Source organism: Akanthomyces muscarius, chromosome 2, assembly GCF_028009165.1.
Source record: "Akanthomyces muscarius strain Ve6 chromosome 2, whole genome shotgun sequence".
Taxonomy (NCBI): Eukaryota; Fungi; Ascomycota; class Sordariomycetes; order Hypocreales; family Cordycipitaceae; genus Akanthomyces; species Akanthomyces muscarius.
This window is the reverse complement of record NC_079242.1, coordinates 4,258,357-4,272,612: the sequence shown is the minus strand read 5'-3', so window position 1 is coordinate 4,272,612 and position 14,256 is coordinate 4,258,357. Positions and strand designations below refer to the sequence as shown.

General features: G+C 49.4%; 7 protein-coding genes across 8 annotated transcripts; 4 read left to right on the top strand and 3 right to left on the bottom strand.

The window, feature by feature from the left end:
* Positions 1-3: 3 nt before the first annotated feature.
* On the bottom strand, positions 4-1,490 carry LMH87_004525 (uncharacterized protein; the record flags this gene model as incomplete). Its single annotated transcript, XM_056195758.1, has 2 exons — positions 4-249; positions 300-1,490. The coding sequence occupies 2 exons, from the start codon at positions 1,488-1,490 to the stop codon at positions 4-6; spliced, it is 1,437 nt and encodes a 478-aa protein (XP_056049356.1).
* Positions 1,491-2,705: 1,215 nt separating this feature from the next.
* Positions 2,706-3,444, top strand: LMH87_004524 (uncharacterized protein; the record flags this gene model as incomplete). Its single annotated transcript, XM_056195757.1, has 4 exons — positions 2,706-2,757; positions 2,811-2,950; positions 3,001-3,129; positions 3,205-3,444. 4 exons carry the CDS (start codon positions 2,706-2,708, stop codon positions 3,442-3,444), a joined length of 561 nt encoding a protein of 186 aa, XP_056049355.1.
* Positions 3,445-4,006: 562 nt separating this feature from the next.
* Positions 4,007-7,370, top strand: LMH87_004523 (uncharacterized protein; the record flags this gene model as incomplete). 2 transcript variants are annotated; one of them, XM_056195756.1, is made up of 15 exons in its annotated part: positions 4,007-4,139; positions 4,200-4,270; positions 4,336-4,497; positions 4,557-4,975; positions 5,033-5,123; positions 5,175-5,543; positions 5,593-5,659; positions 6,053-6,180; positions 6,243-6,324; positions 6,381-6,485; positions 6,543-6,754; positions 6,811-6,842; positions 6,900-7,060; positions 7,108-7,306; positions 7,361-7,370. In XM_056195756.1, the coding sequence occupies 15 exons, from the start codon at positions 4,007-4,009 to the stop codon at positions 7,368-7,370; spliced, it is 2,241 nt and encodes a 746-aa protein (XP_056049354.1). The 2 variants fall into 2 exon arrangements, with proteins under 2 accessions (XP_056049354.1, XP_056049353.1); XM_056195755.1 differs by having other exon boundaries at positions 6,237-6,324.
* A 475-nt stretch (positions 7,371-7,845) lies between these two features.
* On the bottom strand, positions 7,846-8,463 carry LMH87_004522 (uncharacterized protein; the record flags this gene model as incomplete). Its single annotated transcript, XM_056195754.1, has 4 exons — positions 7,846-7,870; positions 7,915-7,920; positions 7,982-8,055; positions 8,125-8,463. The coding sequence occupies 4 exons, from the start codon at positions 8,461-8,463 to the stop codon at positions 7,846-7,848; spliced, it is 444 nt and encodes a 147-aa protein (XP_056049352.1).
* An 839-nt stretch (positions 8,464-9,302) lies between these two features.
* Positions 9,303-10,287, top strand: LMH87_004521 (uncharacterized protein; the record flags this gene model as incomplete). The annotated part of the gene is made up of 5 exons (XM_056195753.1): positions 9,303-9,457; positions 9,515-9,873; positions 9,936-10,090; positions 10,153-10,169; positions 10,236-10,287. 5 exons carry the CDS (start codon positions 9,303-9,305, stop codon positions 10,285-10,287), a joined length of 738 nt encoding a protein of 245 aa, XP_056049351.1.
* Positions 10,288-10,386: 99 nt separating this feature from the next.
* Positions 10,387-10,942, bottom strand: LMH87_004520 (uncharacterized protein; the record flags this gene model as incomplete). The annotated part of the gene is made up of 4 exons (XM_056195752.1): positions 10,387-10,547; positions 10,600-10,647; positions 10,704-10,842; positions 10,898-10,942. The coding sequence occupies 4 exons, from the start codon at positions 10,940-10,942 to the stop codon at positions 10,387-10,389; spliced, it is 393 nt and encodes a 130-aa protein (XP_056049350.1).
* Positions 10,943-11,724: 782 nt separating this feature from the next.
* On the top strand, positions 11,725-14,253 carry LMH87_004519 (uncharacterized protein; the record flags this gene model as incomplete). Its single annotated transcript, XM_056195751.1, has 20 exons — positions 11,725-11,987; positions 12,045-12,064; positions 12,122-12,163; positions 12,235-12,247; positions 12,362-12,427; positions 12,477-12,616; positions 12,670-12,713; positions 12,772-12,809; positions 12,858-12,927; positions 12,974-13,013; positions 13,069-13,124; positions 13,175-13,217; positions 13,280-13,362; positions 13,422-13,577; positions 13,629-13,632; positions 13,684-13,846; positions 13,892-13,927; positions 13,979-14,064; positions 14,114-14,183; positions 14,241-14,253. The coding sequence occupies 20 exons, from the start codon at positions 11,725-11,727 to the stop codon at positions 14,251-14,253; spliced, it is 1,446 nt and encodes a 481-aa protein (XP_056049349.1).
* Positions 14,254-14,256: the final 3 nt, after the last annotated feature.

Below are 14,256 nucleotides of genomic sequence, written 5' to 3'. Positions count from 1 at the left end.
TCCTCATCCTCCAGATGCTTGCTGCACACGGAGATCACCGACGAGTGTCTCTAGTTCATGCGTTCTATTGCCGATCGTCTTTGAAATACGGAGAAACTCCTCAATAGAGTTCACCAAATGAGCTGTTCCAGGCCAATCTTGACGTTTCCGCATCTGAGAGCGCCCAGAAGTAGTTAAATATAAATAGCCCAACACAATAGCCAGATAGCCAAGTGCAACACCTATCTTGGATTTGCTGACAGAGTCCGCCTGTGTAGCAGTAAGTAGGGTGTCTAGGGTGTAGTGGGATATGTACTTACATCATTGACAAACGACATGTTGCCGAGCCAAAGAGTAGCAGCTGTGTCCAGAGAGCCCCCAGCTACTGAGGTTCGTGCTGGCGGGCAGTGCTCAAGTATATTGATCATGATACCCAAGATTAAAAGCAGTTCATCATATAACTTGTTTTGAAAGCTACCCTTCAGGAGGGTGCTTTGGATCTGAGACAGGCCTCCCGATATCGAAGCTACTAGCTTCGACAGGAGAGAGCTATTATCAAATATAGACGCCCCGATCTCGCTGTTGGTTATGTTGATTGCCAACTTTAGCGTCGTATTATCCAAAATATCGTCTTGTAGCAACCAATTATCAAGAGTCGCCTGAAGACAACCCTTTATGGCAGTGGCGTATCTTTCATTTTCCAAGCTTATCAGATTAGACTGCGCTTCTAGAGCCAGTATTATCAGTATATAGTCAATATGTCGAGGAGGTCGCTGTGTTGAGTAGGTATGTGCCATCATCACAATGTCGCGCTCAATGTCACCAGTGAGATGCTCGAGACACTTTATATCTGCGGAGCGGCTGAGAATGACAAGAAGCTGTAATGCGAGTGTGCGAGGTGTAAGCGACAGCGGCTTTTGTCCGTGCCAAATGTCCATTTGCAGAATTGACATTTTTAAATTCTCGAGTGCGGATTTGGTGATTCGCGATAAATCCATCTGCTTTTGCGCTGAAATTTGCAACACGTCTCGCTCTTCTCGAAATAACCGATTGAAAAGTTGGCCAATTTTCTCAGCTGTCAGCTGACGAAGTAAATGAGGAGCCGGGTTGAAAGACAAGAATGTAACAAGAGCGGCAGCCAGAGCAAAGCCGCTAATGATGTCCTCTTCGCTACCGATGGCTTTCACGACATTGTCGCGGGCTGCATGATCACGGAATTGACCAGCAAAGTCCTTTCGTTGCAGCTTGTTTGCCAGCTCACAAAGGGCGTTGCGCCTCAGAGAAGAGGGGGTGGCGGACGGCTTGCCAATTCGAGACAACAAATCATCCATCTCATCCGAAAACCGGTTATTGGCGCCGGCACGGCGAAGCTCATGGACGCTCTGTATTCCAACTTTCGGGCCATCCGAATCGTCCTCGAAATCGTAATCGGCAGCAGGTGGACTCAGGGGCACCGCGAAAGGGTCTGCCTCGCCCGACGCCGGCAGGGCGCTGCTGCCATCATCAAACATGGCAGTGTCATTCTGGATCTGCGAATTGCTCAAGAAGCTCCTCGAGCTACTATAAGTTAATTTTATTTTTCTGCTCTTGGTTGGCCCAGAACGCCGGTCGGGTGTTCTGGCCGCCCCAAGCCGAATCTTCGGTGAAGGAGAGTTGTAGGTCGATTCACCCATCGCATGTGTTGTGCGCGCATTTGGTATGATCGTTTCGACATCAGAGCTTGATTCTGAGTCTGACTCCTGGTCTGATCCTGGGTTGTCAGCCCTTTGCGCGACCAAAGTATCAATCAGACGCCGACGACGTGGAGCTGTGTTCACCGGGTCGCGTATGTCTGGTGACGTAAATTTCAAGGTTTCGGAAAGGTGGCTGCTCTTGGTTGATTGAACCGGCGCTGCTGGCAGCAGTGCAACCACCCCCTTGTCATGTGTCTCGCGCTGAGTGTCTTTAACTGGCAACGGGCTAGCTGTCGAGTAGAGCCTCTTCGGTCCCACTCCAGGGCTCGATGGAGGTTTGGTCTGTATTCGCGAAGGTTGCGATCGTTTCATGGTGGAGGCGCTTGAGAACGTGGAGGAGTGTTTTCTTTTTTTCCCATTGTCATTGTTCCTCCACGCGCCAGCTTGCGACGCTCCTTTTGCTGGCGAGGTTGGTGTCGTTTCGCGACTGGTGGGAATGTCGTATATATCATCATCGTTGGCGGCCGAGACCGTGCCCAAAGCACTTTGTGTAGGCTTCACGGCCGATCGAGCTCGTTGCATTGTCGAAATGCGCCTGGATGTCTTCCGTCTTCGCAGCAGCGGCCTTGGTTGGGTATGATGTTTACGCGGATCCAAAGCCTCGGTGGGTCAAGTGGCTATCTGCGCAGGAGTTTGAATGTAGTTTCTGGGAAGTTACAAGCGAGGCTGCCGGAAAGTACTGCGTAATAGCGCAAGGGTAAGGATGATGCCATATCTATACTGAAGCGAAAGTCGTCAATTCGCGATTTGGTAGAGGTGATTCAGCAGTGCTCCCTTTCCTTGAGCAAGCACTCAGCATATCAGGGTGAAGCTTTGCCGGAAACAGAACAGCCATGTGGACGGTGGGAATGGCGCGCCCCTCCACATGCCCACCCTTACGTCAGCATTTCGGCGCCCGCATTTACCAGTATGATGTTTATAGGCGCAGCAGCTGCCGTTTAATGCCGGCATCACCTACTACCTGTCGGTTCCCTTTCGCAGCGATCCGTTGAAATGCCGTCCCCGAAACAGAGAAAAGTTGCCATCGTGGGCAGCCGATCCGTCGGTAAAAGAACCCTTCACTACGGCTCTCAGGCGATTATAGCTAATACCCCCTAGGCAAATCGTCGCTGGCGGTTCAATACGTTGATGGCCATTTTGTAGACAGCTACTACCCAACAATCGAAAACACGTTCAGCAAAATAATTCGATACAAAGGCCAAGATTTTTCAACCGAAATAGTTGATACGGCTGGACAAGTATACATCCCTTGCCTCAAAAATATTCTCAACGTTAACGCGGGAGACAGGACGAGTACAGTATCTTAAATTCCAAGCACTTCATCGGAATCCACGGGTACATGCTGGTGTATTCTGTTTCTTCTTTGCCATCTTTTGAGATGGTCCAAGTTATCCGAGAGAAGATTCTCAATCATTTGGTAAGCTCGCGACGTACCTGCCAAGCTTTTTGTGAACCGGAGAATGTGGAACTCTAACATGGTCGCATGAACTAGGGGACGGAATCAGTCCCTATCGTTATTGTAGGAAACAAGAGCGACCTACGACCTGAGCAGAGGCAAGTCAGCGCCGACGATGGAAAGAAACTATCGGAGAAGTTACAATGCGGTTGGACCGAAGCGAGCGCCCGATACAACGAAAACGTGGAGCGTGCCTTTGAAATCTTAATAGAGCAAATCGAAAAGTCGCAAAACCCCGGAGAAGCGCCAGCGAAGAGCAACTGCTTGATTATGTGAGCTCGTGTGCTGCTACAGTGGACTCTACGGACCTTTCATATTACAAGAGCAAACTCGCCAGCTTCAGGATCGATATGAAAGGTGACCTGGTTAGATCCGCCTTGGGATTCATATTTTTGTATGCTTTAGCATGTACAGTTTTGCACTCGACGATATTTGGTATTATTTTAGAATTACAGCCCCTCTGCATTCTAGCAATAGAGTACGGCGAGAGGATTCGTTGCCCGATTTCTTTTGCTACATACAGGGGATACCCGCTCGCATCTGATATAATAATTGACTTCATCTATACCGGCCTCTGGTGGAACAAGTTACTGAAGCGATTCATAGCCACAGTCCCATGTGCTGTATTGCTGGTTCAGCCTGACCTGAGAGCTACCCGATTGAGTCAGAGGGGCAGGGCAGAAAACCCCCACCATGGAGGGGTACCACTTATCTAACGTCTCTCTCGCAAACAACCGTGGCAGGACTTTTCGACCCTTGCTGTTAGCTCGTTGACAAGAAAGCGACAGCGATACTACCAAACGTCTCTAGCATTGTAGAAGAGGTCTACCAGGCAAACATGCTTGATGTCAACGATTTCATTGTGGAGCGTGGAGGAAACCCCGATCGCATCCGAGAGTCGCAACGTCGCCGGTTCGCAGACGAGGGAATAGTCGATCAAGTAATCGCTTTATTCGAGGACCACCGAAAGAGTAAGCAATCTGTAATGCCTTCTGGTGTTATTTTTCTTGCTAACGCACCCAATTTACAAGCTCAATACAGCGCTTCGCAGATTAGCAGCAAGATCAATGAGGTGCAGAAGCTGATCGGAGCCAAGAAGAAGGTGCATCGGCCTGCCATTTTTTGTGCCCCTGACGCTTTAGAAAGCTAATATGTGGAGAAACGAAGGCCAAAGAAGACGCGAACGACCTGCTGCAACAGAAGGTCGAGCTTGAGAAAGAGAAGAAGCTTACTGTCGAATCTGCAACGCAGAAAGAAAAGATCCTCCGGGCGAAAATCAAGAGCGTCGGAAACATCGTCGACGACAGCGTACCTGTCAGCAACAACGAGGTAATGATTGACAACGCGAGCGACTCGTGAACATTGTGACTGATTAAGTCTCTGCCTAGGACGACAATGCCGTGCAACGTACGTGGGCGCCAGAAGGTGTTGCCGTGGAAAAACGCAACGTGCTCTCCCATCATGAAGTTCTCCTTCGCCTTGATGGCTACGATCCAGACCGTGGTGTCAAGGTCGTTGGCCACCGCGGTTACTTCTTACGACAGTGGGGCGTGTTCCTGAACCAAGCGCTCATCAACTATGGACTCGAGTTCCTCTCTCAGCGCGAATACTGCCCTCTGCAGGCCCCTCAGTTTATGTTGAGGGACTACATGGCCAAGACTGCTCAGCTGGATGACTTCGATGAGCAGCTCTACAAAGTTGTCGATGGAGACGAGGCAAACGACAAGTATCTCATCGCCACATCTGAACAGCCGATTTCAGCTTTCCACGCCGATGAATGGCTCATTGCTAAAGATTTGCCTATCAAGTCTGTTGATATCCGGAGAATGTGTGCGCGTTAAACACTTTACTAACATCACTTCAGATATGCCGGTTACAGTACCTGCTACAGGCGTGAGGCTGGGTCTCATGGACGAGATGCATGGGGCATCTATCGTGTCCATCAATTTGAGAAGGTTAGCCGTTCGCCGAGATAAATCATGAGAGTTACACTAAATAAGACACAGGTTGAACAATTTGTCCTTACCGACCCTGAAAAGTCCTGGGAAGCTTTCGAGGAAATGATTAGTGTTTCCGAAGACTTCTACCAGTCCCTGGGGCTTCCATACCAGGTCATCGCCATCGTTTCCGGTGCGCTGAATAATGCGGCTGCCAAAAAATTCGATCTTGAAGCTTGGTTTCCCCATCAAGGAGAATACAAGGAACTGGTCTCGTGCTCAAACTGCACTGATTACCAGTCGCGCGCTCTAGATATCCGTTTTGGTGCCAAGACTCAGACAGACACGAAGAAGAAATATGTTCACTGCTTGAACTCGACGCTGTGCGCCACTACGCGAACTCTATGCTGTGTTCTGGAGAACTACCAAACTGAAGAAGTAAGTTACACCTTTTCACGAGACAGCTATCCTGAAACTAACTTGGAAGGGTCTTCGCGTCCCCGAACCGCTTCGAAAATATCTCCCTGGTGCACCAGAATTCATCCCATTCGCGCGTGAGCTCCCTAAGGATGCTGCTGGCACCCAGAAAAGCCTACCGCACCGAGAGAAGAAATGATACCTGGTAGTAGCTTAACAAAAGCTGGGCATTACATGTTGGCGTGCATCTACTTTAGACAAACGCCTATAAATCTTCTAACATAGGCTCAACTCAGATAGCTTTTTAAAAATGCATATGCCCAGTACGTTGCGCTCTTGTCCTTCATGTACGTGGAATACGAAGTTGGCAGGGTTGCTGGGTACTCCGCCCACTACCAAAGTTGGGTTCTGGGGTGCCCCTGACGTAACCTAGCATCTGCACACCGTCACTTCACACTCCTTACAGAGACCACAGTTATTCTAGCTGACATCGTGCCTTTTGTTGTGCGTATCAATGGGTGCCCGGTCAGCAGACCAGCCAAGGCTTCCTGTTGTTTTTTGGAATCGATTCACTGTGCGCGCGAGGCTGAAGCTGAAGCGACTCAACGGACATCATGGCCCAACGCAAGACAGGAATCGGGAGGACCTGGAATTGAGGGTATGCTACGCCAGCTAAAAATTCAAAGGATCTCCCCATACTCATTCGTAACCAAGGAACAGCTTGGGAAGTTTGCACACGAAGATCAAATGCCATCCTGGCTACGACATTATCTCTTGTCTCACGACGACAACAGCAAAGACGGTGAGCATCGCTGACTGCACTATGCACTACATGCAGCATCTAATTGGCGTCCGAAGGAGTGATACGTATGCTGCACGATATTTTGAATGGCGATAGTCAAACGATATCGGCCTACTTGGCTCACCCTGCCGTTAATCGTATCACAAAGCTGCGACATGAAGGTGGCCACAATGTTCTTTACGATGTGTGAACCATGAAATCTAACAACGGTGATCTAGGCAGTTTCTGCGGATATCGTAACATCCAAATGCTTATTTCTTACCTCATATTAGCCACGGAAACCGGCCCACGCGCTTTCCCTGGTGGTGTGCCAAACATCTTTCAACTGCAGGATCAAATAGAGGACGCTTGGGATAACGGCTGCAACTCGAGAGGTCGGAACGAGACAGGCGGCATCAAAGGCACAAGGAAGTTTATCGGGACACAAGAGGTGCGTATAAGCATTTCGATATCGCCCTGTACCGGATCACAGCTAAGAATGACAAGGCTCAAGCACTCTTTTTCAATATGAAAATCAAGTGAGAGACGGAGGATGCGAACAACGATGAAGCTACAGCAGCCTGACAAGTTGTTAGATGTAGCGCTCGCAGATTTCAAGATTCGAAAGAACGTTCAGCACTGGACCAAGTTCTAGACGACATCATATCATATTTCCAACGGCCTCTCCCGAGTCTGGAGGTCGGCAGCATCAAGGTCCGGAGCACCATGCTACCTCCAATATATTTCCAGCGCCCAGGTCAGTCGCATGCGGAGAAGATAAACACTCATGCTAAAGTTACATAGGCCATTCATTCACCGTCATTGGTCTCGAGAAGACAGTGCACAACGAATGGCATTTACTAGTCTTCAACCCTGGAAATCGCTACAGGGATACCACGCACCATTTTCCTTCCGTTTCACCAAGACGGAAGCAAGATACTCTCGAACCCTACCGCCTACGGCCTGAAAGCCTGCGGAAATATAGTGAATTTGAATTACTTTAGTATGTGCTGTCATTTTATCGAGGACTTTGCCATCTAACGACTTTTGAACGCAGTCTCACTTGATCGCAGCAGATATTACTGATTTGATGCATTGACCAGATTGCTTTCAAGCTGTAGCTGCGTTCTTCTCAAAATGCTTCTGCAGCTTGCCGAGCGCTCTACCCCGATGAGAAATTTGGTTCTTCTCTTCAGGTTCCATTTCGGCGAATCTATAGTTGAACGTTAGTCATGTCATGTCAGCAATCTCATATCTATAGACTTACGTCTTGCCGTCGTGCTCAAAGACGGGATCCCAACCTTTTTTTCTTGTCAGCACGTCGAGCAAGGCTGATGATGAGTCTATTATGGACATACCAAATCGTGTCGGGCCGCGTGCGGGCACGATTTTGCCCTATGCAGACAGCGTTATTCATTTGAGCCTTGGTCGGCTTTCAGGACGAATCGACATGCGAGCAGCTAGCTACTTACAGGGCAGCGGCCTTGGAAAAGCATCGGCGCTTTACCTCTGCCTTCAGAATAGCCGAAGGTGCAGACAGCATCAGCAGACTTGTCTGAGTAGGCAGCTAGAAGGTTGTTCAGGCCATCGAGACCAATAGTTGTTAGGAACCACTTGCTGGAAAGGCATTGTCAACGAAGCTCTGTCTAGGAGGTGTAGGATGAAAGGCTTCGCGTACATGTAAACCCCAGGCAGGCCACCCAATGCATTGAAGCACAACGCGGTATCTTCCACCAATACAGGCCCATCAACCTGCAAGAGTGACCGTTCCATCAATATCAGAGCTCGGGGGCTTTGGTGAGCGTAGCCTCGACTACTCACTATATCTGCTGCTCTCTGACATTTTGACAGAGTTACTTCCTCCACCGAGCCTTGTACCTCTTCCAAATCGATGGAAAGACTTTGTACTTCAATTTCGGGCTCAAGAATAGCTTTCACCTCGCTTAGCTTGTTCGCATTGCCTGTGATAAAATGCACACGTGGAGCCATTGCGAATTCTTCTGTGCCGTGCTTGTGGTACTTTTGCTGCAGCTGCTGTTGGCGTATCGATCGCCTCGGGTGAACTTTGCTATGGCCAGTTATAGGCGTACTCCTAGGAACCAGCGTGTGGCATCTGTCCCGAGACCTGGGCTGAAAAGGAACAGGGGAGGAACTTAGCATGGGAAGTGGATACTACGAATCTGGCATCGCGAGAAGTGTGCCTACGAAGTATTGCTGAAACTATGGCGGTGAGGAAAAGATATAAAAGAAAGAAAGACGATTCATGAAGTATTTGTTATCGAGTTTTATAAATTCACACTGGGCTTATCTTTCTTCTCCTCGTAAATAATTGCAACGTGCGGACCTCTACTATTTATTATAGCGGCAACTTGTGCCGCGGGCAGAAGAAATTGTAAAAAGAGCGACCTCAGAGACCATGAAAAAAAGAAGTATTATTGCGTCGCCCCTCTGCTTGAAAGATGACCAAAATTCAAGTGAAAAAAAAAGCCAGCAGGCACCAGAAATAAATTAGAATGATACATATGGTATATACAAGAACTGGTGGCAGCTGGCCATAGTTTTTTTTTTCCCCGCGTCATCAGTGTCTACCTATTGAAGTGAAGCTTGCAAAAAAAAAAAAAAAAGAATTCCACCACGGCACTCGACCACTGACCAGACAAAAAGAAAATAGCACACCTTTTAAAAAGGCTAACAGTGATATGCTAAACTGAACGAAAACGGCCACAGTAATACTATTATTAGCAGCCAAGTGGGTGACACCCAAAATCGCGTTTTAACAGGCAAGTGAACAATTGTTTCACAGGCGTTTTTCTTTCTTTAACAAAGAGGCTGTTTTCAACACCAATGTACGGATATCTATCTATCGGACCTGGCCGTGAGGTGGGGCATCGCACCACACCAATTCTGTGTGTGGTGAGAGCTTCTTTAACTCAACCACCCAGCCTCAAAGCTCGTCAGTTGCAACAATCTTGCCAAGCAGAACAGTCTCCGAAGTAAGAATGACAAGCAATCAGACACAGCATACAACAACAAAAGATGTCGTTGAAAAGTACGAGAGAAAAGCGCAAAGCCTCAGAGCCACCTTGTCCGTAGAGGTTCCGTTCGAGAATGTCCATGTTCTACCGCAGACACCACAGCTGATCGCTCTCTTGTCGTGAGTGGAAGTTATTACTTGGCGCGGAGCTGAACTCGACTGATTCAACGAACCTAGTATGATTCGAAATAAAGAAACAGACCGTGCGGACTTCATATTCTACTCGAATCGCATTATCCGGTTGCTGGTCGAGGAAGGCTTGAACCATTTGCCAGTGATAGAACACGACATCACTACACCCGTCGGCCGTATTTACAATGGACTCATGTTCCAAGGCAAAATCTGCGGCGTCTCTATCATGAGAGCCGGCGAGGCAATGGAGCAGGGCTTGAGGGACTGCTGCCGTTCCGTTCGCATCGGCAAGATTCTGATCCAGCGCGACGAAGACACCGCACAGCCCAAGCTATTCTATGACAAATTGCCTGAGGATATTGCTGATCGTTGGGTCATGCTTCTGGATCCCATGTTTGCTACAGGTAAGAAGGAATGCGACAACAGAGTAAGGACCATTCGCGTGGTACTAGCTGACAGTGGCAAGGTGGTTCTGCCATCATGGCTGTCCAGGTTTTGAAAGCGAGGGGGGTGCCCGAGGACAGAATCCTTTTCCTTAACCTGATCGCCAGCCCCGAGGGCATTAACAACTTCGTCAAGAAATTCCCGCGGCTCAAGGTGGTGACGGCATTCATTGATGAGGTATGTGCCTATGAGTGCTACTGTGCTTCCCAAACGAAAACTGACACAGTATATCTGTACAGGGCTTAGACGAGAAAAAGTATGCATGGATCGAATACCTTCACTCTGAACACTTGATAAAACCAGTGCTGACATTTGCTCCTAGCTACATCGTTCCTGGCCTGGGCGACTTTGGCGATCGCTTCTATACCATGTAGGTAAGCCGTGGTCGACTGCGGCGCGCGCGCCGAAGCTCTGCGCCATTGTCGCTGTGGTCGGGAAATACGAGCGGTGTTTGATAAAGCATATACAATGGCTCAGTCGTCTTCGTCGTCCGCTACGATACTCTCGCCGCCGTATCGGTGAGACTCGTCACGATCGCTTGTCGCATCCTCCTCGGCTCGATCTCGCCTCGATGGCGGTGCTCTCGCGGTGCCCGTGTAGCTGGCGCGTGCACTGTCTTCTTTCGCGACAGCCTCTACATCAATGTTTAGCCTGTGTCGGAAGTCGAAGAATCGGAAATATCGTACCTGCGGCATCCACCCATTCTCCGTACACATCCACGGCGGCGGAGAGGTCTAAAGCATAGTCATGAGCGAGTAGCCGTAGCATATTGCAAGGAGTCATGACATACAGTTGACGGCGCACTGGAATTTCTGACCACAAATGCGGCAATCTAACTGGCCAACACCGGCCTTGCGATCAAGTTTCACCGTGACTGACTTCTCGTGGTTGCAGAATAAGCACGTAAATGTGGTAGGTAGAGGATCGGCCTGTTGGTGGTCAGAACGATGTTATATCGTACGTAGCGTCGAAGAATCTCATTGCCTTCTTGGGGCCCATAGGCTTCTGTGATGACTTGCGTTTGCCCATATTGACTGCGGCACCAGAGCTTTTGACCTGGGTCTAGTTTGCGCCTTGGAGGTGTCCTGGAGGGCAACACAGTGCGCATGGCCGTCGCGGGTCAAGTCTTACACATGCGCGTTAGTTACATATCTTATCACAACTCGTAAATTGCATACTGTACGGCGTGCCCCGCCACAGCGCCGACCTTTGGGTGGGGCGGGAACTTCTGTACCGGTGGCTGGTACCTGAGCTACTTTGACAGTTGGGTACCCCGCGGGGAGCAAGCATTATCCCCACCACTAGCACAGTGCTGGAGCTCTGAATCGGCTGTAAATCGGAGATGGTAGCTGGGCACTGGATAGACACGCTGGTTCGCAAACACAGAAACGCACCAGTGAGGCGGCAAAAAAACGATGTTTGATACCGGCAAGTACAACGGGCTGTCACGGGCCCAAGAAATTGATTGCGATATGTGCCTGGGCACTTTCGGCGTAGATGCGCTATGCTATCGTTGGGCTGATATCGGCATCCTGGTATCGGCGGCTGTTTGATTGGCCGATCTGTTGCGGGTAGCGTAAGGTAATGAATGGGTGGTCACCTGGCGTGGCGCATTCAACGGGGCCGAGCTTTTAAGGCACCCGGCCTCAACTGTGCAGCAAGAGAAGCTGCCCCCTCTCTTCCCCTCTTCTTAATAACACAACACTCAATCGAAGCTCTCCCTCTCATTGCGCAGCCTGAACGTACTGTTTTTTCTCTACCATAGCATTGTGGTAATACAACTACCTAACCTAACCCGTCACGAAGCTACAATGGCTCACTCTGGCAATGGCCTGAATATTGTTAACTCGCTGAGCGAGCTGCGCCATGCACAGTCCCAGCTAGCCAGTGCTGTCGACTCGCTCACAGCAGCCATTGGCGTGCAGCAACAGCCTGATTCAACTGTATCGTCAACAGTACTCCAGCGAGACCCAACCAGCGCTGGCCAGAATGACCCGAGCGAGACAGGACCAGAGCTGCAGAATTTATCGTCACCGTCTCCAAAGTCGGGCTTCACATCCCGTATCGTGCTCACGTATGCTTGTCTTGTCCAATCGTATATTCGATTGCAACGTGAAACTCATTAGGCCAGTACGTATCCGAAGCAGATCGGTATCGACCCCATTCCACTCGACTGGGGAAACGCAGACCCTGAGAGGCGAGGTCCAGTTGCTGTTTCTCGACTTCCAAGTACTATACGCCGGAGAAATGGTTCGTATTCTGCGACGCACACTGGAATGACAAAGCTCAGCTTGAAGCTAATCGTCCGTCGCTCTTGACAGCTGTGGGAGGCAAGTATATTCCATGCCTAAATATGCAGCGCCACGCAACCCGCGACTAACCAGCACTGTAGCACAGTGAGTAGTACTCTCAGAGTGCCTTCGTCATAGTACTGACAAAACTGCGCAGTGGTGGCTCCTACTCAGTATACTACGCACTGGCGGTCGCCAGCAAAGAGCTCAACACGGACCACAGGTACAGCCTGGTCGCAGCTCTACAAGATTCATTCTGACATGGTAGATAGACCCGACTTCACCAACACCGAACCCGCCGCGAAGATCGGGCCATTTCCTCAATGGGGCGACAAGAAGAAAATTGTAGCCATGGATCCCTGGGGCCATCTTACACCGTGGCAGTATAAAGACGTTATGGAAAAAGAAAACAGTGCGTCTAAACTGCTTGAAGAAAGAGACAACTCTATATTAATATCTGTGTAGTTGATCTGCGACCCACCATTGCTATCACGAAAGCGCATATGAAGGCAAGTTTTTATATAGGAAGTGTGCAGCTGCTGATACTAACCTTTGCCATCTAACCAGCTACCCGAATTGGAAGACAGCGTGCGAGCCGGCAGACTGTATGTCAGAGTAAGTATCAATAATAACGATGGTTCTGACTGAATTAGTATCCCCGATGGAAAGGTTTGCTTGAACAAGCAAGGAGAATTGGCCGTCACCAAATTTGCGGTAGAACCTGTACGTACCACGTCCGTCAGACGCCGCGTCCGCTTACTTCTTTCAGGTTTGGTATCTTCCAGGTGTTGCTGAACGATTCGGAATAGGTGAGAATTTTTTCGGCCACTCCTGTGATGAGTTGATTTTGACTAGTCCTGCTAGATGAGGCAACTCTGCGCCGTTCGCTGTTTGAGCACACTGGCGGTAGCTATCCAGAGGCAAGTAGCCGAGCTCGTATGGCGTGTAATAGCAAACTGACAACATCCAGTTGATCACTCGTGGCGATATCAAGGTGTTTCTCCCGCCAATAGGTTTGTGGCTTCCCAGAAATGATAGAAGGAGAAGGAAAATCGTTCACTGACTGGATGCAAAGGAGGCCTCACCGTTTATTGCTTTGGCGATCCGAGCAAAATGTCGGACGAGTCTGTTCGTCTGTCACTACGAATCCATGACGAGGTATGTATGTTTCCAACATCTGAGAATGGACCAGGCAATAACTGGTACTTTGCGTGCAGTGCAATGGCAGCGACGTGTTCGGATCCGATATCTGCACCTGCCGGCCATACCTGATCTTCGGTATAGAAGAGGCAGTAAAGGAAGCTCAGAATGGAGGTAGTGGTGTCGTCATCTATTTCAGAAAAGAGGGAAGAGCACTGGGCGAAGTGACAAAGGTATGTGAATTTATCTCAACACAGGTGAGCTTCTGCTAACTTGCAACGCAGTATCGTAAGCAAACAAACCTATCTTCAGAGTCCGTGCCCCCATTAACTCGTGCAGTGGTCTACAACGCCCGCAAACGTGGAGCTGATCGAGCATCGGATTACTTCACCCGAACCGAGAACATTGCTGGAGTAAAAGACATGAGATTCCAGGCGCTCATGCCCGACATCCTCCACTGGCTTGGCATCAAGAAAATCGATCGCATGCTTAGCATGAGCAAGTGAGTTAGCACATAACAGTTTCAGCCAAGTTGTATACTGAGCAGTCGCAGCATGAAGCATGATGCCATCGTTGGCCAAGGGTATGGTTACCTACAATTATCAATAGACAATGGTACTGACCGACGGATCAGAATTCCCATTCACGAGAGAGTCGAGCTACCTGAAGAGCTGATCCCTGCAGATTCACGAGTAGAGATTGATGCCAAAATTACAGCTGGTTGGTGAGAATGTGAGCATGTGAACAATATCACCCTAACAAGTTACAGGATACTTTACTGCGGGAACACGCTTGACGTCGGAGCAGCTCGAGTCTGTCCAGGGCAGGATGTGGGAAGAGTACGGCCCGACTTCAACCAACATGATGCATGAACTCTCACTAACGATAGTGCGCAGCATCGATCACTGATCG